At 45.1% G+C, this 25,429-nt stretch overlaps 2 protein-coding genes across 4 annotated transcripts; one reads left to right on the top strand and one right to left on the bottom strand.

Moving 5' to 3' along the window:
* Positions 1–1,074: 1,074 nt before the first annotated feature.
* Positions 1,075–24,913, bottom strand: dock6 (dedicator of cytokinesis 6). 3 transcript variants are annotated; one of them, XM_086132422.1, is made up of 50 exons: positions 24,661–24,913; positions 22,392–22,479; positions 21,751–21,929; positions 21,518–21,586; positions 21,282–21,405; positions 20,689–20,901; positions 20,125–20,210; positions 19,985–20,051; positions 19,615–19,764; positions 19,369–19,449; positions 19,017–19,173; positions 18,801–18,931; positions 18,568–18,661; positions 18,323–18,485; positions 15,923–16,040; positions 15,660–15,730; positions 15,408–15,546; positions 15,208–15,309; positions 15,030–15,116; positions 13,612–13,843; positions 13,326–13,490; positions 13,029–13,201; positions 12,441–12,542; positions 11,830–11,916; positions 11,545–11,640; positions 11,327–11,467; positions 11,123–11,236; positions 10,867–11,037; positions 10,115–10,254; positions 9,860–10,029; positions 9,602–9,747; positions 9,300–9,482; positions 9,088–9,214; positions 8,905–8,989; positions 8,418–8,514; positions 8,210–8,344; positions 7,948–8,100; positions 7,671–7,829; positions 7,492–7,592; positions 7,227–7,419; positions 6,997–7,140; positions 6,736–6,867; positions 6,638–6,652; positions 6,212–6,337; positions 6,047–6,136; positions 4,756–4,992; positions 4,080–4,223; positions 3,797–3,903; positions 3,534–3,707; positions 1,075–2,377 (listed from the first exon to the last, which is right to left on the bottom strand). In XM_086132422.1, exons 1-50 carry the CDS (start codon positions 24,708–24,710, stop codon positions 2,335–2,337), a joined length of 6,351 nt encoding a protein of 2,116 aa, XP_085988548.1. In that variant the 5' UTR covers positions 24,711–24,913; the 3' UTR covers positions 1,075–2,334. The 3 variants fall into 3 exon arrangements, with proteins under 3 accessions (XP_085988548.1, XP_085988550.1, XP_085988551.1); XM_086132424.1 differs by lacking the exon at positions 11,830–11,916; XM_086132425.1 differs by lacking the exon at positions 12,441–12,542 and having other exon boundaries at positions 24,661–24,912.
* On the top strand, positions 16,523–18,158 carry angptl8 (angiopoietin like 8). The gene is made up of 4 exons (XM_086133337.1): positions 16,523–16,997; positions 17,542–17,691; positions 17,791–17,901; positions 17,995–18,158. Exons 1-4 carry the CDS (start codon positions 16,692–16,694, stop codon positions 18,007–18,009), a joined length of 582 nt encoding a protein of 193 aa, XP_085989463.1. The 5' UTR covers positions 16,523–16,691; the 3' UTR covers positions 18,010–18,158.
* Positions 24,914–25,429: the final 516 nt, after the last annotated feature.

Raw genomic sequence — 25,429 nt, 5'->3', positions numbered from 1 at the left:
CGCTCCTCTTAAAGGGCCAGCAGCACCCATTTCACGCTCCTGCAAACACATTTCATAGACCCTCCTAAGAGTACTGGAACTTCTTTAGGTGGAAAAAGTGGAAGGTCTTAGACAGGCAAAGTACCAAACCATAACCCAATAGAGCATGCTTTCCACCTCCTGAAGAGGAAACTCAAGGGAGAAATCCCAGAGAGCTTGCAAGAGGCTGCAGTAAAGGCTGGGAAATGCATTTTAAGTGAAGTAAACAACAATCTGGCGAAGTCAATGGGTTACAGGCTAGGTATTTTTTTTCGGTCATACTTTGTGAGAACAAGTTTAAACCATCGGTAAATTAAATTCTGAACTAAATGGAGAAAAAGTGTTGCTGAGATCAATTTTGCCGGAATCCAGACATGAGGAAACAAAAGGCAGGATGAATACAGTACATACCTCAATGAGTCGAGAGTGAGCGCTCTGGAGCAGGACAACAGCAGGCCTCAATCGACCTCAGTGGAGTCAGAGGAGAAAACCAATCAGCTTTCCATTCTAAAAAGGAGACCTACTTTTCTTTGAACAATAACAACAGCAGAGGGCCTTCCTTCAAAGGCCAATTGGGGTGCGAAAGACCTCAGGATTTAGAGGACAGACCCTTTATGATGATCCTCCTGATCCACAAAGGATTGGGATTTCAATGAAAGGCTCAGTCAGCATCTTAATCTCTGACTAAAAGGAGTTACCGTGACTCCTTGAATTTCTTCAAGAATCTCAATGATGACGATTGCGTCATCCAGATAGGAGAGAATGATTACATCTTTAATTTAGACATTTAAAATAAAATAATCCAGTTGCCGTGTTTTGACTTCAATCTAGCATGATTGGGGTCCTGAAAAAAAAACAGCAGAATGGGATCAATTAGGTTAATACAGTTGAGCGTTATCTTCATCACATAAAAACATCAGTTGTTAGGTTTACATAGTCAATGAGGAAGTTGCTATATTATTCATTCCAAATGCCATTGCTCCCCCCACCCCCAATAAAACGAATTACATTTTACAGAGGAAACCCTGCTGGACGAGCATGAATGAGATGGGCCTGTTTTATCAGCTCTCCCACCTGGGATTGTTTATTTTACAAGAGTGTTTTCTTTACTCAACAGATTATTAACTCTGTATACTTACACTGAAGCCTGTGCAAAACTTTCATTTCAGCGACCCCATAAAGAACTAGCACTATAAATGAACCCAAATATAAATGCAAGTGCAAAAAGAAAAGCAAATATAACTCGCTCTGTAACAATATACAAGCAATAAAAGTCATTAAGTTGTAGGAAAAGTAATTTAATAGAAGGCAGCAGTAAAAAAAAAAAAAAAAACAAAAAAAAAACAACCAAACAAAAAAAAATGTAAATAAATAAAAGTTATCGAAGAGGTGAAACAAAAAACAGTGGGGTATTGATAAAACAAGAAAAGCACTAATATTGCTACAACAGTGTTAGTTTACAATAGTGCAAGATAATTAGGACAGTAGTCAGAACAATGTCACCCATCACGAGTTCATTCAAAAGCAACTCGCATGCCGCAACATCTCAGAGATCATCTTGAGTGGACGCAGGGAGCTGGTCAAAGTCACAGTTTGGACAGATTTGTTGAGGCAGTGCAGTACATTTCATAGCGAGGGGTCCGACTTTGGACATCATTTATCGCAGCAGGAGTCGGACTGGGGACCTGATGCCTTAAGCAAATTAACCTCCAATCGACAGTGCAAATTCAATTCTTGCAATCGAAGTGAAGATGGCAGAATGTCAGTTATTTGGTGGGCGGACAGCAAGAGAAAACTCCTGGGAAGGTCTTAATTGAAAGACGATGGCCACCAGCGGCGCCTTCGCAACGTCTCAACATGTCAGTGAAAACAAAGCAAATGAAGAGAAGAAGGGCTGGGGTAGAAGTGAAACTCAACCATTTTGGAGTCCAAACACTTTTCTTCCATCCAAAGATAAAATCGGTTCTTTTCAGAATTTGTCCAAAGCGTTTTTGTTACACTTATTTTTTTGTCCCTGTGCCGGCCCATAATGTGTGCTAACAACACTGCATGCAGTCACTCAGGGCCTCTTAAAAAAAAAAGAAAAAAAGATGTTTGCAGTGCAGATAACCTTCCAGTATAAACAGCTGAGGTGTGAAAGTGGAGGCGAGGGGAGTGGGGGAGGCTACGAGTGATGTCTGTGTGTGTGGGTGAGTGATGATAATGATGAGAGGGGCGGGTGATTAAAGCACGCGAGGGTGTCAGTGTGTGTGTGTGTTGTAAAATATCGACAATTGCTATTGGGGCAGGGCAGGTGGCAAAGCCGTCAGGTTGGCCTCAGCCCTCGACTCTTCGGAGGCTGGAGCGATTGTAGGAGTTCCTGAAAGACACGAGAGCAGGAGGATCACAGAGTTTAGTTCTGCAAAATGAGCAGACAGGGCATCTGTAAAGTTGAAGCTGAAATTTGTCATGGCGTGTCTTAACTCCTTCAGTACCGGCCAATTCTGGACCAAGTCTGAAAAGACGTTTAAAAATGTCTTTGGGAGTGAATGAGTTTTAATTAAAATGCAAAATGCAAGTGAAAGTATGCTAACCATCATGTAGGATAATTTTTTTTCAATGTTTCGGTAGGTGTTGCTGTTTTGGTTAGCAACAAAGTTCTAAACTATCCCGGCAGCGAACATTTTAATGTGTGCATATGAACAATAGTGTTCACGAATGGACACAATTAAACGTTACCCTCTTCCCGATGAGAATAGGGAGGTATCTTTATTTAAGGGTGTCAATTTTCGTCTGTTAGACACTCAATGCTGAGGAGATGCAGTATCCTTATTGTGCAAGTAAAAGGCCTCCTGCCTCGTAAATTCCTACCCTTAAAGGACATGTGGTTCTCACTGCGGTTGTGTAAATAGGCGAAAATTGTGCCGTGATTGTAAAGAACAAGAGCAACTGGCACGAGGAAGAGCCAATTGATGCAGGCAGTGAAAGTGGCCCTGCCCAAATAGTAATCTTGCAGTTAGCCGCCAGATGGGCATCAACTTTCAAACCGCAACGGGGATGAAGTGCATTAATATCACGTCATCAGTCAGTGCTGCCTGCAGTAACTTGTATGAGATATGAACATTTTGCGTTTGATAGCAGAATATAAACTGCATTGTGGTTTCAAAGGCACTGTTCAGTGTCGCTTTCTTCTCGGTTTAAAAAAAAAAAAAAAGCTGATAAAAGCGGAAGGAATAAACATTAAATTAAATAAAAAAGATGGCGGTACTTTCCAAAAGTCAAAGAACTGATAAAAGCGGAAGGAATAAACATTAAATAAAAAAAAAAAAGATGGCGGTACTTTCCAAAAGTCAAAGAGATGCTAAAACAACTGGGACTTTTTGGAACGTTGTTGAATCAAGTTTTGATTTCCTGGAGTGTAGACAGTCGGCCTCACCTTCTCAAGTGTTGATTTGATGGCTTTGGAAAAGCAGCTTGAGCTTATTTTTCTGTGTGTGTCAGTGCGGAGGCGTGACAGTGTTCATGTCTCATATTACCGCTGTGTTTGTGTAGCCGGAATTGACAGGGTCCTGTACAGCTGCGGGATCTTGCGGTTGATGAGAGGACCCAGCGCTTCTTTGAGTTTATTGTAGTTCCTCTCCAGCTCTCTGTGGTACTCCCTCTGATCGGGCCCAATCAGAGCCTTGTTCTTTCTCAGGGCATCCTCACACCTGCATGCATAGGAGAAGAAGAGGCACTGGTATGTGTGTGTGTGTGTGTGTGTCTTGCACATAACACAGAACGCGGAGCACGCCATCACCTCTTTGCAAAGTCTTTAAAGCACAGCCGCAATTTGTTGTGATGGCGAAAAAGTTTGGGGTCATCGGGGATGTCGGTGAGAAAGACCTGAGCCACCTCCAGGGGGCCCTGTGAAAGGAAGGGAGGAGGGGGGTGGTTACATATATGCTGAGGAATGTAAACGTCAAGAGCCAGATTTTAAGCCCCATGTGGTAGAAGGGAGGGATTTACATTGCACGGAGATGCAGGCCATTTGACACTTTTACGAATACAATAGAGAGTGCTATGCGCTTGGGGGGGCGTACCTGGTTGACGGTGGTGCCCACGCAGCCCTGCAGCACCATCTGCAGCATCTTGGAGTCAGCCGGGTCCTGGTTTGTGGCGAAGGCGAGCTCCTGCGTCTTCTTCTGCATGTCCTCAATTGCAACCTCGATGGGCACCAAGATGATCTGGAAAAGCAAAATTTTGGAAGGTGTCAAAAATACAACAGCATTCAAATTGTAGTTAGTAAAACTGATCTAAGTTCCCATCCAATCAAAAGCACAGGTTGTATTTTCCAAATAGCTGTCGATCAAAAGGCAAAACTACAGCACAAAACGGACTTTTGTTTCCCAAACGTGAGCAACAAGTGTGCGTCTGATCAAGTTTGGCAGCCAAATAAAAGATTGAAGGAAATTTCACTCACTTCAAGACTTTGATTTTTAACCTCCTGAAATGTTTTTGACATTTGATGTTTCGAAGTGGTCAAGATGCAGCATGCCGTTGGTGATTATACACTTTTTGGAAGTATTAAAATGCATATAGAGGTGTTCACATTTTTTACACAGTACAGTATTTTTGCATAACATGAGTCCCATATTACCAGTTTTATATGCGTGTTCTGTTCTAAACAAGTATATTCACGATAATATATATTCACCGGGAGACCGGTGCTGTATATTTTTACAGTATGGCAAGCCTCGTCCATTAACTGGCTCCTACCTCCTCTTTGTGAGCGACGTTGACGCGTGTCTTGATGTACGGGAACGCATGCGACACTGTCAGGATGGTTTTGCGCTTGTACTGCTCATGCAGGTCTCCGTGGGCACGGCCGTCCAGTGTAAAGGGCGTGCAGTACATGAAAGTGCGCAGGTTGTAGTTCTTGTCAAAGTAAGTGATTCTTTCCTTCAGCTCGTAGGTGTCGAAGAAAGGCTCGACGTAAGTGATCTGGAGATAGGTCTGAACGGGAAGACAGTGACTGGTCGCATGTTTGACTACACAAGTTCAACACATTAAGTGGAAAGACATAAATTGACCCTGGGTGCATAACGGTGTGTGAATGTCTATTTGTCTACATGTGCCCTGCTGGCTGACTCCCAGTCAGTGTACATTGCTTCTTGTCCAAAAGTCAGCTAGGATGGCCGCAAGCTCACCCGTGACCCTAGTAAGGACAAGCAGTGTAGAAAATGCAAGGATTGATAAATTCAAACTCAGTGACCCAGCAAAAGTTGAGATAAATTTCACATTCAGTAGAATGAGCACGTCAACATTTTTAACTAACTTTAAACTTTGCTAAACGTTATCTGTGGCAGCTTTTTAAACTATAGCAGCGTTATATTCTATACCCTTTTAAATGGCTTGTGTGGAATTTTAGGGCACCTTGATCTACACGGAAGACAGATTTCTTTATACTAAAATGTTAAGTTCAGTAGTTCAATTCAAACCGGGAAACTCGTACATTCATTAAAAAACATCTCAGTCATCCAGGTCATGGTGTACCACAAAGGTTATATCGATGCAATTGGACTTCAATCCAGTCAATTCAACCTGAGCGTATTTCTTATGTAATATTCACATTTTTGGAGATGGCGAATATGACATTATTAGTTCGGTGTAAGCAACAATCATAATTACAAAAGAAAATACAATTAAATGTATTCTGTGTGCTGAATCTATAGGATACATGAGTTTCACTTTTTTAATTGAATGACAGAGATAAATGAGATACTGTAAATGTAAATGAGATAAATGTGTTTTAGCCCCACAGCTTTTTTTATCCAGACAACCACTCGTGATCCAGGTTCCCTCACGAGTGGGGTACCTTTTTTCAATTTAGGTCAAATTCATTTTTTTCTCACCGTACTTGTGTATGTGAGAAAAATGATGCAATGGTTAAACGAATGTGTGTCATAATTATGAGTATTTAAGAGTGAAATGCTTTTCCCTCAAAGTTCCTTTTTTGTTTTGAAAATCTGTACTCCTGGGCTAGCCCCTGATTCGCAGCGCATGTTACCTTGTTGGCATCCAGTTTGTTCTTGTCCACTGGGTTGGAGTCTTTGATTATTTCAACCACTTCGTCCCCATACCTCTCTGAGTAGAACTCCTGCGCGCCAAAGAGATTAATCGTAAGCATCTGTGCATTATGTTGATTGGCTTCATGAATGATCGATGGACGTGCCTCAAGTCGATGGGAGATCTCAGACAGCTTCGTAATTGAGGGCTCTTTGTAGACAAATTCCTGCTCATCCAGGTCCCCAAATCGAGAGCCATAGAAACCCACCCGGAAGTAGGTGCCAAACATTCGCTGAACACTGGTGGCGTTGGGAGAACAATGAGTCACATTTATTTGGAGATATACAATACATATTATGTCACTATATTTAAAATAAATAAATAAATAAACAATAAACGTGAACGGATCTTATGTCACTCACCCATCAATCACGCAGTTGGTGGAACGGGATCAAGCAATGACAAAGACAGAATATTGTCAATAGAAAATAAATGGATAACTTATTTTGACACAAAAAGGACTCATATTCCTGTTAGATTATTTAGACATATTCTGTGTACAGTACCGTGACGTTTAAAATTAAGCCATTACCTCCCATCCTGAACTCTGCAAGAGATCGAAAGGAAAGAAAAAAGAGAGAACACATCAGAGGAAGGCTTTTTTTTTTGTGAAGTGATGCAACAGCTTACTTGGTTGTAGACTTTGTTGAAGGCATCCTGCAGCTTCCCGTGTACCGTAGCCAGCTTTTTGAAGTCTCGGTTGGCTTCATGGATGGGCAGAAGAATCTTGTACACTTCATTTATGGCCTCGTACATGGCGGCCTGGATTTATGCAAAAAAAGAAGTTCACGGTCGGACACATGCTGCCCTTTGGCCGTATTAATGCGGCCATATGTTGTGTTAACACACAGCCTGGCCGACCAGCCTGTCCTTGGAGAATGCTGATCGCACCATGTTAAAAGAGGCAGCTGCTTGCTCCAGGAGGCCCACCAGGCCGGATTCACTGAAGTATTTTCCAGCACAAATACCCTCCTCCTCTGGTGATAGGACATCATCTGATACGGCTGACTCCTCCAGCACGTTAGAGGAAATATTCTGTCCGTGGTGTGGAGCGGGAGACATGAAATCAGAATGAGCTTCGCTCCTGGGAGGCGCAATTATCTCACTTTCTCAGCACTGACTTGAAAGGTGACACAGCCAATCGGCAGGTAACGGCAATCCTCCAACATGTTGAGGTATTCCGCCACCAACGCAGCGCTGTGGACAAGACAGTGGGCCGCCTCTGCGTGGTTTCCCCTCTCAGAGTGCTTGCCCGCCATGTTCTGAAGCCACGTGAGGCGGAGGTCTGGGGAGTTTTGGTAGCCCTTTGCAATCCTGGTGCGATCAAGAGTACAATTAACACCAGAAAAAAAGGTTTTGAGTCGGATGTGGAGTATATCACATTACCTGTACATTAGGTCAATGAGCATTTCAGGATCCTGCTGATGCTCCTTCATCTTCACAGTGTCGGTGAGTATCATGTGCAGGTTGAACACTAGATCCTGAACCTGCAAAAAACGAGCACAATCACTGTGAGGTTTTCTCTACATCAGGGGATGTCACCAAGTAGCACTTTCTATACCCACCTGCTCTGGGAAGGGGGTGTCACGCAGCTCCACATCCTCCTCGGCGTATGTCAGGATGGTCTTGAGAGACCGGCGGAGATGTTCCTCATTAAAGGTTTGTGAGGTTCCCACCAACGAGGACAGCGACATTGTGACCTGCATCTTTACTCGGGCAAAATTCTGCTCCAAAGACAGAAAAGACACATGCTGCGATTCCAATTTCACAAACATATTCTCAACATAAATGTTTGGTTCATCAGCCCTGTGCAGGCTTAGAATCAGCAGCGTTTATACTTACATTTCCGATCTCAAAGTTTTGCCTCATGAGCAGGTAAAGCGAGGCTGAGGCGTGACTTCTGACTGAGGCGATGCTACTGCTGCAGTGGCGCAGCAGACGAAGGCACAGGTCGGCACAAAGCTCAGTGTCCTCTTCGAACAGCATCTCTGGGAACTTAACACAAACCAGTACCCCTTTTGCTATGATGTATTATCTTTTCTATTCTTTGTGGCCGGAGATGCAGCTAAAATGAAAGATTTGCTTTTATTAACAACAAAGGTACCTTAAAGACAAGAGCTCTCTGTGTCGTGAAGCAGTGCTGCAGGAAGAGGGCGCTCTGGTTGCCTGCCATGCTGTGGAGAAGAACTCTGAGCACGCCGCCTAGCACACTTTCCTTCAGCTCCGATGCCACCACCGTCTGTAAAAGGGAATAAAAGACATGAACACAATCATATCATGTTGAATTAAAAGATAAGATAAGGTCACGTTACCTTGACTACTATCTCCAGTGTATCCAATACTACCAGAGACGCCTCCGTAGAAAGGTTTCCATCTACTACAGACTCCTGCTCCACTTCAGCCTTCGTCCTGGTTTGAGGTAAACAAATGATTAGTCCAAGGAAAATGTATTCTGTGAACCGCTATTTGCATGGGATAGGAACAGAAAACTACTGTGAATAGTAAAAATTTGTAATTGCAGAAACGGTCTATGAGTAGCTTCTTTGGGAGTGAAGCAAAAACAAACTTTCATTTTCATTTTGAGTGCGTGCCAACAAAACGGGACATCTCAAATGTAGATTAAAAAAACACCAATCTATTAAACCTAACAAACCAACCAAGATGACACCACAATCATCCTGAGCTCAAAAGCAAGGGAGAATGGGTTCCCTCAAGAAAATTGACAAATATACGAATGCCAAACCACATCTATGCGGATGCTTGTGATTTGCCATGAAGGTATGTAAAGAACAAACGTACTTGTCGATCCTGTCTATGTTTTGTCTCCAGTGAGTGACGTTCTTTCTCCACCTCACATTCTCCTGGCTGCCATAGGGACTCCTCTCTAGATGTGTAAACACATTGCAATTTCCATGAACGCACTTCATAAACATGCCTGACGATTATGCACACTCTGCTGCACATGCACGCTTATCTTATTACCTCGGCAACGGCGCACCATCTCCTGACGAGCGCCAATGGTACCGAGAATGGCCTCCTCCAGACGGGCCTTCATGTCCTGAGACTTCTTAAACGTCAAGCTGTTGATCCTCTCCAGAGCCTTCTTACCCTGCACACAAAGGTCATTGGAGAAATTAAGGCATGTGGATGTCATGATGTGGTTGCTTCAGCCATTGAGGTCTGCTTTTCACAACCTTGTATTCAAAGCAGGATATGCAGAGATGCAGCAGATCCAACAGGCGGTTGATTTGCTGCACTGATAGATCTGACACCCAGCGCTCCAGGAGAGAGGCATCGGCGTTCTTCAGCACCCAAAGGAAGCACACCAGCAGAGTTCGGCTGCACTCGGCTGACAGAGAGCTGCCCTGGCGCCCAGCCTGGTGAGGACACGCAGGGTAGTAACCGAATTAGAGTAAAGACGTCAACAAAGCAGCACATGAAAAGAACAGATTTGAAATTTGTGGCTTTACAAGAGATGTCTGTAGTGTAGCCTCACCACTGTGGGAATTGCAAATGGGTTAACCTTGGCATGCGCCAACGGGGAGCCGGCAATCGCCATGGCAACAGACTGACTGATAGTGCTGCTCCCGTCTAGGTCAGCGTTGTCGGCGTGGGCATGGCGGACTCGAGACGGCGTGGAGTCTGCAAAGAAATGAGTGATGCTCTCACAGGTGCCGTAGTGCTGATAATAAAGCTCGTGAATCTTGGCGGGGGGTGGACATTTTCCACAGATCGGCAGAAAGGGATTGCTGACCTGAAAAGTCATGCAGCTGATACAGGGCCTCCGTGACGATGGGGAGGAGGGGCAAGTAGAGCTGAGCGACGTGGGCTCGGACTTGAGGGTCGCTGTAGCGCAGATCGGAATCGTGGCTGCACAGCAGGGAGTGAACTGCGCTGATAGCTTTTTTATGAAGGAAAAAAACTCTGCGGGGGCAAAAACAACGTACATAAGATTCAAATTCAACAGAAATAATAATTGCTCTTGTTGAGGGAGAAAATCACAGGCTACCCTTCTCCTTCGGGATCAAGTATGAGTGCCAGCTCGGTGAGGAGCAGGCCAGATAGGAAGTGCTGTTGCCGAAATGGGACAGAGAGCTCAAACATTGTCGCCACGCCTTGGTCTTGCGCCACACTGGAAAATGCTGAACTCTACGCGTAACAAGACCAAGGCAAGAAGGAGAGAAGAGCAAATGTGACAGATTACCATTAAACACACTTGGGCACAGACATTTAAGAGCTCGAAAACAAGAGCAGGTATATTTATTACAGGCAAGAATAGTGGTTTGCACATCTGCCTCACAATTCTGAGGTTGAGGGTTTGAATGCAGACGACGGCCTTTCTTGTGTGGAGTTCCCAATTCTCCCCCCGCCAAATCATGCATGCTAGGTTAATTGAAGATTAATTGTGTGAATGCAAGTATCATGTTTGTATATACAGTATGTCCAGGCCAGGATGTACCCTTCCTCACGCCCAAGTAAGGTGGGGTAGAGCCCAGCTCACCTGCTAGTGTAATAGGAATGGCTTTGAAAGAAATGGATGGGTGGATGGATATTTATTATAGTGGTTTTTAATTATTAATTTACATGGCACTATATCCAACATACTCAGAGATATTTCCGAACATGTTGCCCCATTATACTGAAATATTAGAGAAAAGGTCAGAACGGTGGAATTTAGTTGCACATTCCAGAGAATGTGTCTCCCAACAGTGACATTGGTCAAGGCAGGTTTTTGTTGATTTTATTTTTTAATTTGAATACCTGTGAGGTGGTTGAGGACGTGGAAGGGGAAGGCGATGCTGGAGGGCTGAGAGTAGAGCAGGGCAGGTTGAGGACGACATAGTGCTCATGACTGCAAACAATCCGTATGAAGTCTATCCGCAGAGCGTTCAGAGAGCTTGGGTTCGGAGTCATGTGGAATTTGTTGCCAATCTGAGTCACAAGGTTGTTTCAAAAGCACGATGACTAAAGGCATCCGTATTGAAATCCGAAGACGAAGCGCAATGAGCGGAGTTACCTGTTTGTAGTAGGTGCGGACAAGGTTGAACACGAAGCCTCTGTCCATGAGAGACAGCAGATCATTGAGGAAGAAGGCCAGACTGCTATTTAACCTCTCCACCAGCTCCACATCCTACGTGTATAAAAAGACAGATCATAAACAAAAAGATTTTAAAAAGACTTTTCTCAGTTCATTTGTCTAGATTCCCTCTGTTCCATCTACCTTGTGGTACCTGCTGCCAATGTCTGCACTGATGGCACAAACAAGTGCAGCAATGTCGTCCACAAAGCGGTCCGGAAAGCGCTGACGTCGAGGAACGTCTAATTTTGAGGTGAGGAACAAGTGTTGAGCCATGCTTTTGACCTGCAAACAACAAAAGGCCCTTGTGATAATGTCGCCTTCCCTCTACGGGAAGAACACCATCCCAAACGTTTGCCGACCATGAGCTGGAAGAAGAACCAGGCCTGTTGCAGCGCCGCTTCCCGCACATTGCTCGTGCTGACCACCCACTGCAGAGCCAGCTCTTCGTGGAGCAGCTAGACAAGGTCCGAAACACAACAAGTTTTAGAGAACAGAAGGTGGAACTTGATGAGATGAAATTCATGCCAAACAAATAAATCTTAAATTAATAGGCGTGGACATGAATGACAATGAGGACTGTAAATCACACCAAGAGTTGATGAAACACAAAGACTTGATGAATTAGTTTGGGAGACGTGTTTTACCTTTTTTGTAATCTGCCTCGCAGGGACTGAATATGAGGCCACGCTGTCCAAAAAGGCAGACATGCGATTGTTGCTGCGGTCGTTTGTCTAACTCGGCGTGATGGTGAGGTGAACAAACATACACACACGCACACACACACACACATGCACACATATATATGTATACACACATACACATACAGATGAGGACAAGTGGAACTACACGTGTGCCATGCAAGAACTCAATAAGCGGTGCAGTAAGCGACAGAAATGATGAGAAAGGCAGGTGGGATGCAGCATGCAGAATTAGAAGCAACCTGTGGGGCACAGAGATAGGAAAGGACTGCTGAGAGATAATCCACCTGATTAAGGGCTGCACGAAATATTAAAATAAGTTGTTTGTTTTGTCAAGCTGTGTAACCGAGAGAGTGAGCACCTCTAAATCCTCTTCTTAGATACGCCAACAAATGGCTAAAGGGGAGGACATTGGGGAACGTTAATGCTGGATGTGAACACGCCATACATCATAGGTCATGTCGTTCCACACTATAAAGCGTGATTTTTAAATCCCAGAGTCGTGCAGCTCTAATCCGCGATGGAAGCGGGTGGGGAGGCTGAGAAGGCTTCTGCACCTGCTTGAGCTCACAGCTGGAGTTGGGGTTCCGGCGTAGCACAGATCTGGAGCCCCCGGGGGCACAAGCAGAGTTTACCCAGGAGTGGGAGCGATCAATGCCCTGACGAGAATACACACGCGCAGACACACGTGGACAGTGTGGCAGGAGGCACGGGCACAGTGAATAATTGTTTGGTAATTGCCATAATAGCAAAAATTGGGGGAAACGTACGAAGCAAACGAAAGTAAGGAAGGGGTAAACAAAGACTGGAGCTATACAAAAGCAGAGAAGCACAAAGCGTAATTGACATTAAATGACATAATTCAAGATAATTGCTAATTGACTCTGCTGGAAAGAACTGAGGCAAAACAGAACAGTAATTGCATCATCACAGACTAATAATTCCACTAAACAGGCACTGAAAACATGGCACAAACATAAAATGTATTTTTCTTTCCTTTTAAATATAAAAACAAATATTTTGTGACAACCAAGAAGTGGGTCATCGACAAAACAAACGATGGGACATAAAATAAAAATGACAATCAACATCTGCAAAACAAGTCTTGAGCCTCAAGAACGACTAACTCAAGCAAAGTGAGGTACCTTGCTGCCGATGATCCTTTGCACTTCTTCATCAGGAGAAACCGGAGTGCTGGCCAAATCGGGGTCAGAGTTGCTGATACTTTTCGAGCGAGCCAAGTTCAGGCTGGTCGGACGGCCCGTCGCTCTGGAGAAGGTGGCGTACTGTAACGGCATCTCATAGGAGAGCGTGCCAGCTGCTCGTGGAAAGGGCGGGAAAAGACGTGTCACTGGGCTGATGAGAATGAGCAGGAAGCTCTATCCACTGATATGACGCTATCCCCCCCCCTCCCCCCCACCCCCCTGGATTTAACAGCTTACTTGGCGGCGGCATTGCTGGCTCAGCAGTTGGCAGTCGGAAGCAGTAATGGATGTAGGACGCCAGCAGGTTGTTGCGCCCATGCTGGTCCTGGTTGCCCTCCAGATTTTTGTGGATCTGGTTGACCAAAAGAGCCATGGCTTCGAAGGCAGCACGGCCAAGATTTACTGCGGATGAGCCAAGAACAATATTTGACGTGGCGGAGAGATAAATTGCAACCATGACTCGCGAGGAAACAGAAATCATTGACTTCTGTGTAACCGGAGTTCAGTGTTAACACATGCTCACCAATTTGACCAGCGATGACCGGAGGGTAAACGATGAGCTGAATGAGTTTGTTGAGCAGCTGGTGTAGGAACCTGATGCAGGTCTCCAGCAGTGCCCCCTTCAGCGCGGCCATGCTGGCCTTCAGCTCGCCCTCCATGTTGGCCTCGGTAATGATCACGTCTTTCAGGCGGAAAGGGAAGGAGTACTCTTCCAGCACGTACACTAAAGTAAAGAACTTGTCCAGGTAGGGGTCCTGGGGAGGGGGGGGGGGATATTACTCTTTAGATATTTTTAGAGGACACACATTTCAATCTTACAGATCTCCATTCAACTCATATTGATTATACAATAATAACCATAATCGTTTAAGTGCTGACATTTATTTCAGTCGAGGCCATTTGTATGTTTAAAAAGTCCTTGGAACGCCACATTAAAAGGAAATAATATTATGCAATGATGAGACAAAATACAGAGACGTGGCAAGAAATTGTTTGAAAAATATTTTGACTAAGCTTTTATTCTGGGGGGCTGTACCAAATGCAAAACTGCTATTTCCTTGACTTAACATCTGCAAATTTGTGTGTGTCCTTTCTTGGGATGGGCATGACTTAAAACTATTTTGTGGTATACCATGTTGGACTAGTGGTTAGCACGCCCGTCCCTACAGTTGAGGTTAGTCAACTTATAAGGGTTCAAATTTCAGCTTGAGCCTTCGTATGTGGAGTTTGCATGCCCTCCCCGTGTTTGTGTGAGTTCCCTCCAGATAGTCCGGCTTGTAGTGCCGCAGAAAATGAATGGTTGATGCAAATCAAGCAAAGTTGTTATGATGAACATTTGGGGGCTAAAATGATGGACTTTTTTTCCTAACAGGTCCTCTTAGGTTTTACTTGTTTTTTAGAAATGAATGGCAGCCTGGAACTCTTGTGGGCTATTTTTGGGGGCTAAATTCTCCACTGGGGAGAGCAACAGCACTCAACAACAGTGCTTTCATCCACTAGTGCATGAGAATCCATAATAGGCTCCAGATATATCATGGACCAAATTATGATGAAGTTAGAAAGTTTAACGCCTGATGTGCAATATACAAAGCTATTACTGAGAATATCTTGGTGATTTATAGATGCCTTATGTGTACTGGATGTGGCAAGTTCAATTTCTATTCAAACTAATCATTTAACATAGGAGGCAACGGGCGGAGGAACAAAACACTGTGAGGATTACGATTCCGAACGCAAATCCTCCCTTTTGATCCATTTTGAATAAACAAATGGAAATTGTGACACCCACGCTCATTTACTGGCAATAAGCCACTCAATTCTGCAGCCAACTTCCCACTAAAGTGGGGACTAGAAACCCCATGCACGTTTCATGCTCACAGGCCAAGTAAAAAGAGAACCAGAAGAGTAAAATAGGCAAGACTGTCATAGATGTTGCCCTACCTGTGTGTGCACTGAGGACGTCGCTGTCACCTCCACGTTGAACACGCCTTTGTGATTATCCACCCACTTCATGCCTGGCAGCTGAACCTGTTTGGATAACATGGGGCCCATTTGTCTCAGTCAACGTGCACGCTGAGCTTTTGCAGTGATATTTGTTATTCTAGTGAAACCCACTCACGTCGGGGGTGAGCACCGAGTAGCTGGGCGGGGGCTTCTCTACAGAGACGGGCAAACTGAAGGAGCCCGTGCGTAGTCGGCCATGCTGCATTAGAGGGATCCACTGTGGGTGGAGAGAGAAGGAGATCCATGTCTTCCTGACGGCTAGGCTACAGAGGGAGCTATCAAACAGTACGCCGAGTGTGGGTTGAGGTTTCTCACAGTGTAGCCCACGGGGGTCTCCAGAGGAGTGTTCTGTTTGGTTTGGCAGCTGATGTGGTAGAAGGTAAAGAGAAGATGGTGGTTGTCTGTGAGGTTGGCGGGAATTTTCAGCTTCATCTCCTCGTAGAACTCAGGAGACCTGAGAGAGGAGGTGCAAGAGTTAAATACTCCGCTTAGCCAGGAAACTCCGAAGGGAATTCAGCAGCCTGCAAGGAGTGAAGTTCAAGAAAACAGAAAGCAAAGGAATCATACTTGTTGTGGTAGATGATGGGGGTGAATGCCTCTTTCGTGAACTCTGCACAACTGGACTTCCCAAAGATGACCTGCACAAAAACACAACAACAGTGGAATACAATCAATAGACGGCACACATGAGGCAACGTCATTAGCCACCCAGCTTAACAACAACACAGGCTCTAATTTAACTCACTGTCACAAAAGATTAAATGTGTTTATTCTGTTCTTTGGCACGGCAATGACGTTTTCTCATGTCGCAGAGAAAGGCGGTGACTCACCGGCAAAGCTTGGCTGGGGTCCTCTGCCGCCATGAACTGAACTTTCACGGCGATATTTCTCACCGAGCCCTGGCGGCTGCCGAAGTTCACACTCTGCGGGTAAACGTAAAGCAGGTTCCTGGCAGGCAGAGGGCAAAGATTGAATTGATATGAATTAAAATATTGCACAAAGAAGTTCAAAAACATTGATTGAATGCATATGATGGTATTCAGCAGAACACCCCGCAGAAGCGTGACCTAGAACTGACTGGGCTTGGTGAACGTGACCCGAAGCTAGGCCCCTTTTAAACAGAGATAACTTTGGGGCATGCCAAGGAAGTGTTTACCCACCCACCACTCACATTCATTCCACATTAGATATGCAAAACCTCTTCTTGTTGAGAGTCAAAAATAGTTCAATAAGTAAAAACGAAAACACTGTCACAATTTTGGCGATCCGTCTCTAGTATGTCAGAGGTTGCATTCTCTGGAAGGTCACTAAGACCAAGATCAAGACCTGGGATTGAACCGCAACTGAGCTAATGATTTACCAATTCTTGCATGTGCACACCAAATATAAGGGGCGTCAGCTGCACTCATGCTTCACCTTCCAGGCGGTATCCCAGTGAGAGATGTCAACAAATGCTTTATTGTTTATAGCGCTGCTTGTCTTACTTTGAAATCAGGACATTGTGCCATTGTGGCTGGATTGGAGCCAGGAGAAAAGTCATTGCCTTTCAACCGACAAAGTGAAAGACAAAGAATCTGCAAGTGACTGCTATCAAACGGGATGATCAGGAGCCTGTGCTTGCTATATTTGGCCGGGGGGCTCGCAGCCGTTCAGGCGGGCCCCGTCAAATGGTCGGGCAAGACTGCGGACAGAGTCGCCCGCCGCGAGGACGTCAACGTGCTGATGTATGGCGTCATTCAGTTGGGCGAGTCCCTCAACAATGTGTACAAAAGCACCGAGGGGAAGGTGGCTAACATCCTGCTGACTTTGAACGAGCACGAGCGTGCTCTCGAGCAGCTCAAGGAGCAGACGGCGCAGGCTGGCGAAGTGGAGATACAGATGAAGAGTGTGATAGAGCTGCTGCAGGTAAGGAGAAATATGATTGTGCGCATGCCGTTACAGTAAATGCTTGTTATCACCTGTGACAAGGCACAGCAGCATGTCGCTCCAGATAAAAACAGATCATGGACATGTATATCGGACAAACTGGGCAGACATAACAAAGTCGCTTTGACATCTTCTTGAAGTTGTGTTTTGGCAACTCACCACCAGGTCATTAAATGGTCGGTCGCCCAATTTAATGAGATGAAATACAAATGCGATATTTGAAATTCTGCCTTTTACAGTCCTGATTCACACCGTTTGCGGTGGTGTCGAGCTGCGGCACATCATACGAAGAGATAATTCTAATAATTCTGATAAATTACCGGTACTTCGCTACTGCCATTGGCTGACAAGGTGTGACAACCATGTGACTCTGAGCATAGAAAATGCCGTGGCATTATTCAGCGACATGAACGAGGCTAAATATGAGAAACATTATTAACTATAATCATAACTGTTACATTGTGGGGCGGCTTGGACGATGCTTGGCCATTGAAGATAATACACGCAGATGCTCTTTTGGTAGCACCAGACATTCAAGCAAGAGACTCAGACCAAGATGACTGAGGGTCAGCTTGCTGACATCGAGCGGGAAGAGGCGGTGCTTTGGACAAAGGTGCAAAGCTTAGAGGCCCACCTGAACAGCACAACGCCCACAATCATCAAAGAGCTGCTGGTAAACGGAATTTTTCTTGTCACACTTGCCAGACAGCGTTTTTTAAAGTGGGGCGGGACTCACTGTGAGGCTTATCTTTGTTGGCTTCATTGATTTTAGGAGCGAGCTACCTTTAATGCCAGTATCTTGAAAGGTCTGCAGCATTTGACCCATTTTCAAAAGCAGCTGATTGACAACCACGCCGAGCAGCTCTCCAAACTGCAAAGGATGGTGAGTCACGACGACACAAGGATGACGCTGCATTGAATTTGTCAGTAGTCTTCGGTTGAGTTAATTTACTTGGCTTTGTTTCTCGTTTTCCAGAGTGAAGCGCTATGAAATTTCAAAGGAGGATTGACATCACCAGCACTGAAAACCCACAGCACTCCCTTTCACCAGTTCAACACACTATCAATGTTGTTTGTTTCACTAACATATGAATGTTGCTTGCTCTACTGTGACAATTATTAAAAACTTTACACTTTAAATATTTGTATTTTCTTTGGTACAAAAAATGAATGATTAAAACGTCTTAAATTGAGAATCTCCTTCCCACACACAACCCCACCCACCACCATGAACTACTTCAACAAAGTGATTGATAAGTTAAATAGAAAGGGGAATGTGGCGTGGTTTCTTTGTGAATGCTCACCTATAGGAGGTATTCGGTGTATATACATAGCGAGCGGGAAATTCCAGCACTTCTTTGGTGGGACGAACCCGCAGGTCCGGGTAGGGCTTTATGTGGAGCAGTTCGGGTGACAGGCAGTAATGTGGGGAGTCTGGCGCCGGTGAGATGTCGATTTTCAACTGAGCTGTGTGCAATAAGAAAAAAAGAGACCTTGTTCACTGATGAAATTCAGGCAATAATTGCATGAGAGCTACTTTTAAGTTCACCTGTGACAGGCCTTAGTCGCCGCAGGACAGAGGACGGTCTGCGCATGTCTGCCAGAAACTTGTATAAATCTTCGTCACTCAGCCTGTCCCCTTCCTTCATAAAGCATCACAATTGGAGCAATGACATTCATAACCTCAAAATGTCTGAACTGTCTTAAACTATTGGGCCCTCTGTAAAAGGTCCAGCATGACAGTTACAATGCAGTGTGTATTGAATAATCTCATCAATGAACCTGTTTGAAGAAGTTGGTGACGGTCAGTGTTGCTGGACGGAAAGTGGCAAAGTTACACATGTCGTCGCCGACACTCATCCGCTCAAATCCCCTCTTCTTCTTCTCGTTCCACGTGCCGTGGCCTTTGCGCTCTGACATGAGGCGAGAGGAGCCAGATGATGCAAGAAAGCGCATGTTTGGACGTTTGAGCCTATCACGCAATGGCTGGTGCAGTACCAGAGTCGGAGTCGGGGTCCAAGCGGTCCAGGCTTCCCACGCTACTGACGATGTTGATAAGGTGAATGGCCGTCCACGCGAAAGGCATGCGGAAGCAGCCAAGACGATTGCAAGACTGCTCTGCCTGCAGACGCAGTTTCTCCAGCTTCTCCTTATGCTGTGCAGCCGACATAAGGAGTCATTACGTAACGGAAAATTGAACGAGAGCCAAAAAAAAAAGGCCACAGTACTTACGAAAGCCAATCAGTTGGTAAATATTGCGTCCAGACAGACAGAATTGTGCAATTGGACAGTAAAAGCATCCCACGTGCATGCCGGCTACAGGTCATAACCTCCGTGACACATACATTACCTTAGAAGAGTCGGATTCCTTCATGACCATGTACGGTTCGCAGCACTCTCCGATGTCTCCTTGCTGAAGCACTTTTTCCAGCTGCAAGAGCAGAAGCATTCATATTCAGCACTCACAGCCAATGTCATTGGAGGAGACGCGTCAAACGCCGCATAAAAGAGCTGATGAGCTCATTCGTGAGACAATGAAAACTGTCAGCATCAATTCACATTTTCTGCGTAATTAATACCCCCCGGACCCCTTTACCTTAATGACCAAGAAGATATCGGCGGACGGGTATGTGATGGAAAAAATGGCCGAGCGTGCCAGTGTGGAAATGGCGATGTGAGGCGTGTGGGGCTTGAGCAGGCTTTTCATCTGATCAGAGTTCAGGTCGAAGTAAAAATTTTCTGAAATCTGTCAGGAAAAGAGGGGATCGAGAGATAGGGGAATGGTTGGGGGGTAGAGATGGGGAAAAAAGGGAATGAAAATGCACATTGAGGAGATGGAATTGAGTTCTGACTTGAACCACAAGGTCACTTAGAGCATTTTAAGGCGGGGCCAAATTCAATAAGGCGAGCATGAGCTCAGTGTTTTATCGCAATAATGCAATTGTCCTGATAAAATACGATTATACCTTTTTCTTCTCCTTGACATCATACAGGGCGAGCGATCCAAATATTGGTTCGATTTCAATCTCAAATCTGAAAACATAAATATGACGGTTAGACTAATAAATGGCAACGCTGAAGTTGCCGGATTGCAAATGTCACTCACTTGAGAGAGAGACACTTGACCATGATTCTCTGGCCGCAATGTTCTTTGGGCACTTCGGGGACAGAGCATCGCTCCACGGCTTCGTCCTGAAAAAACAACAACATTTTTGTCATTATTTTGACGCCTCAAATTATGTACTTGTCCATTTTTTAACCAATTTGACAGGTTTGTGAACAATTCTCTCCTCTGTGGTGTGATCAGTTTAAAAGACATTTCGGACTTAAAGCTTTCCATGATATCCTAATTTGCACTTCCAACCAATAGATTTGATCTTGGTTTTTGATTGCCGCACTCCATTAAAAGATTAGCTGAAAATTAACTGGTTAAACAGTGACACAGGACAGTTTGCCCTTCCATTGTGCTATCACAACTACCTTGAGTATGACTGCTTCCAAAATCAATACGGGTCTTGTTCTGGCACATGCCATAACCAAATTTGAAGACCACCGGCTGAGAATTGGTGCCATTTATTTGTTTCCAGTCAGCTTTTGTCTTGGCAAAATCATAAGGGTTCTTGTTTTGTTCCACAAGATCTGTGACCCAAAAGTCAGCAATGACACATACCTCGTCAGGGGGCGGGTAGAGACCCATCAGGTCACAATGGCGTCCCTGGAGGCGAGCCTCTGTATTGTGGCAGTCCATATCTTCAGGACCTGTGCGCTCTAGCACGGATGGCAGGAGCATGTCAGGGGCCGAGTTCTTTAGGTCAAAGATACTGGACGCCCAGCTTCCCCGTGGTGTCTCATCGATCGAGGTGGACCGCCGCTTTGCGTCATCCTGATGTAGGAGACGAGTGGGGGTGAGAGGTGACATCATGTGTTCCTGCTCAATGATTCGCTGCAGATGTTGAAAAATGAGGTGAACAATGAGCTTGGGCTCTGTTTCATTTCCTTTATCCATGCAGACTTACATCAGATCGCGTGACCAGGACATAGTATTAAACATGGGTAATATGTAATATAGTTTGGCAGTTGGAAACTAAAAACGTGGTGCATAATATGTCTACTTTAAATTAACATTTCAAAAGAGAGAGTACTTATATCTGTGAAGTTTTGGATACAGCTCTTGCATTGGATCTCATTAGATTGTGCAAGTGTGCCTCATTTAAGCGACATGTGCACTGCCTCTGCGTGTACTAAAGGGTGACCATCAGCAACCTGGTCGTCCTGGCGCTCGTCGGTGGCCTCATCCAGTTCAAAGTTCTGTTTGAGCAGGCCTCGCTGCCGCTCCCGCTGTCGCTCGGAGCTGTGCGGCCTGTGTATGGTGCTATGGCACTGATATCTAAAAGGGCGAGCAGACCCGAAGATTACCCTGGTGACAACTGAACTGGGGTGGGAAAAAAAAGCATTTTAAAACACAGCATTCAACTGGTTCCCGCGCAGTTGGCAGTTACTTTCTCTGAATGACAAGCCAGTCATCTGTGTAGACAGCCAAGGCATCTCTCACTCTGGGATCCAGTGCGCTGAGTAAGGAAAACACATGAATAATTCAGCAGAGTGTTCCTTCAATGTCTCGGACAGAAATGCTTTGTTCCAATATCTACGTCACATTTGTCCCCCACTAACTACAGTAAAAATAGCCCCCGTAAAGTGCAAAGCGTTACAGCGTGAAGGACTATGCGCTTACTATTCCTCCTCAGGCAGCGGAGGCTCCAGCGTGGTACACTCTTTGTCCATGTGGTGGAGCTCCAGGTCGTCCTGGGGGAACTCCATGAGCTGCCAAAGGGAACCGGGCTCCACCCCAGGAGCATGACTGCTAACATATTCCTCAAAATCCAATGGCTCCACTACCTCTGTGAGGGGTAGCTGTTGAGGAGAAGAGATGAGAGGTCTAAAAATCACATGAACACAGTTAATGTTCAAGATATTCAGATTATCCCTTTGTAGATGTGATGACTACACCGTGTCTATTCCGCACGCCATGTCTGGCGTGTTCACCCATGAATGTCCAGCTTCATTTAAAACATTTGTGCCCCTTCCATCACAGAATTTACGTTCTGTAAACACAGCATCTTATGTAAGAACCCCCATTCAGTGTTATCCTGACGTTCATCCGTCCATGCAAAAAGCTTATCAAACGACAAGGCTCATGCAGGCATATCCTCCGTTGTGTGTGTGTGTGTGGAGGTGGGGGGGGGGACTCCACAAACGGTCATAACACATTTTTAATCTTTCTCTTTGAAGTAGTTTCACAAAGCACCATCTATAGACTCGCTAATTGCAGCTTTCAAGCCGAAGGTAAACAAAGGTAAATACGGGGTGACTCACGGGATGGTACAGGGCTCCTCGCTTTTTGGACATTAGGGGAGAGCCGTACTCTCGGGACATTTGCTTCCGAACCTCTGCAGCGACGGTCCTGAGAAAGGAGAAATAGAAGGATAAAACTCAACATAATCCAACCGCATCTGAAACAGAGTGCTCTCTGTAAATAAAAATAAAACATCGAAAGCCAACGAACAAAACTGTGTTTTAAGGTGGAAATGGACAGTGAAGTTGATTATCTAATGTGCACTAGGAGGTCATTCCATACTTTGGGAACGGCAACACAAAAGGCTGTAGCCCATCTGAGCTCCCATTTAAGACTTCGGTACCACCAGAAGCAGCAGCTCAAAAATGTGAAAACAATTCACAGAAACTGAAAATGAGCTCCAAAGTGCACGGGCACGTGCTTCCTCTCACGCGTTCCAGTTAAAAGGCAATTGTCCAAATTTTGAACTGACTGGAGACATTTGAGGAGAGATTGGCTGGCTCCAGAGTAACGAGGTGGTGTTTGAATTGTGAGAGATGGACCATGTGTTTAATTGAGGAATGGTATCTACGTGAGCGAAGGCCACCGGTTTAAGGGATATGCTATTTTCCCTTGGCTCACACAAGAGCATCACTGATCATCGCTTATGGTACAAGGCCCTAAAAATTGGGGCTACTCCTTTCAAAATCCTAATCCAAGGACCTCTGCCACTTATTTCTTCTGAAAGCTTTGATGATGTCTTTCACTGACTTCTGCCGTCAGCTTAGACGAGATGATGCTCAGCCAACAGCTGTTCTCAATGGACATTCAGGCACATCCTCACAAAAAAAAGAGGCGAGCAAGCTTACGGGCACGGAGCCAGAGCTCCGTCTTGTCTCTTTGACGGAGTAACGGCAAATAAGAGGCTTTAAGGGGGGTGCGGGGGGGGGGGGGGGGGGCAAACACATCACAATCCTCTCTCAATGAAACGGAAAGCAGCTGCTACTAGAAAGTAACCAAACGGCAGTTTGTGTCATGCGGACAGCTGCAATGGCAAGGCCTTGTGATTTCGCAGATATGGCTCATATACCAACCAATCTTTTCCCAACACTGACATTTCTTGACCTTTTATTATTTGGTGTGGAAAACTATTCATTTCGTTTTCAATAAGGATGGTGCTAATTAGTATCCACAGTTGAGTTCAAGCTGATCCCAGCTGACTTTGGGCGACGGGCGGTGTAAAACCTGGACCGCTCCCCTGACAATTACAGGGTGCAAACAACCAGTCACATGTGCACCTACAGGCTATTTGGAGTCATCACTGAAACCAACATGCATGTTTTGGGGAAGTAGGAGGAAGCTCACAGGAACACGCAAACTCCACATATGTGATTCGCACACCTCCAAACAGACAAGAGGCAGATGTGATAATGGCTAGGATACTCTGTTAATGTGGCCAGTTGTCATACTGTACACAAAGACAAGAATAAAAACTACTGAACCCATCCCCTCCCCCTAAAAAAACGATCCGTTTTGTCCAATACTAGCCTTAAAATAGGTCCAAAAAGCTTCTGCAGTTCGGCCTGAGCACCTCCATGTTAAAACAGGAAATGGGAAACACTATCAACCACAGGGGCAATAGCCAGCACATAACTTCCCACCCTTTCCTGCATCCGGCAACAACACAATAGTCCAGCCGAGGAGAGACGGGGTTCAGGGAAACAATACACTGACTGGAACATCTCTCTGTGCTGCTATGAAGTGCTAGACAAAATGCATTAATGTGATGGGGAGCCAAAATGATAAACACTCCTCAACAAAGAGTCGTGAGATCAATAGTGACGCTTCCTGTTTTGTTGTGTGGAAAGTGGAAGGATAAGCTGAAGCCCTAAAACAAACCCTTCAATTAAGAATGAAGATAAGGTGATTTGCAGGTAAATCCCTCAACCACATGCTGGCAGACGGGAAACTGAAGCTGTAAATAGCTTAATACACACTACTCTAGTGTTTTTTATTTTGACAGCGAGATTGCTAGTTGTCATGCCTGTCTATGCATACGAGTGGAAAACACATTATGCTGTCACAATTAGCTACTAGCAAATGACGTCACACTAGCGGCTTAGCTTTAGTTGTGCAGTTAGGATGACACCCGCGCGAGACACTTGAACGGTCTACTGTATTCAATCTCTTAATTTAACGCAACCGCCAAACATTCAATGGACTCGTGACGGTAATAAGCTAAGTGAACTGAACTACAGCCTACAAATGCGTAGTAAACGGCGGCACCACAGCCAAACAATAACTTCTCACCGGTTGATTTTGTGAGCAAACGCCCGCCTTTCGCTCGTTGTGGACGTCATGGCGTGTCCCCATGTAACAGTTACTCGTCAAAGACGAGCGGGGAAGACTCTCGTACTTTCACTCCCGTCCCGTCCGGTGTTGTGTGTATTAATGGTGAGGAGTGCGAAAGGGGGAAAAAAAAACCCCGAGCGAGCGCTTCCTCTGAGTCCACGCTGGGAACCTGGCCGGGATCCCTTGTTCCTCCTAGAGGCCCGGAGGCGAGCCAAAGTCAAGCAAGCCGTGAAAAATACGTACACTTCCGGTATTGCTTGAAAATAAAAAGCAATCACACGATAAAACGTCTTATCCTGTAATTTGGCGAATTAAGGAAACTGCTTATGTTTCTAAATCGGATTCGCTGCACAATTTGAGAAGGGACGCCAATTGCATCCTGATGATATTTTGCAAATAATAATGTCAAACGAATGAATGACGATGTAATCTCCGTGGAATTAAATGTTATTTTCTTGTACTTCCGGCCTGCTCGCGATTTAGAATGAGCCTTCTCGGCCGCGAAGTACCTGCATATCCAAGACAACTCACCTGACCGGTTTGAAGCACTTGGGAATTTCCTGTAAAATTCAAACAAATTCTGATATATAACGTACACACACACACAAAGAACACAGACGCACACGCATAAACACTATTTATCGAATACATATATAATTATACCGATATTATTATTATATCGTGTAATTTCAAGCCCTGAGACACCTGTTTCAAAATAAATTTCAAA

This window comes from Hippocampus guttulatus, chromosome 16 (genome assembly GCF_054856545.1).
Source record: "Hippocampus guttulatus isolate MCC_2025c chromosome 16, RoL_Hgut_1.0, whole genome shotgun sequence".
Classification (NCBI taxonomy): Eukaryota; Metazoa; Chordata; class Actinopteri; order Syngnathiformes; family Syngnathidae; genus Hippocampus; species Hippocampus guttulatus.
Note: the sequence above shows the minus strand (reverse complement) of the source record. Positions and strands in the feature narration are given on the sequence as shown.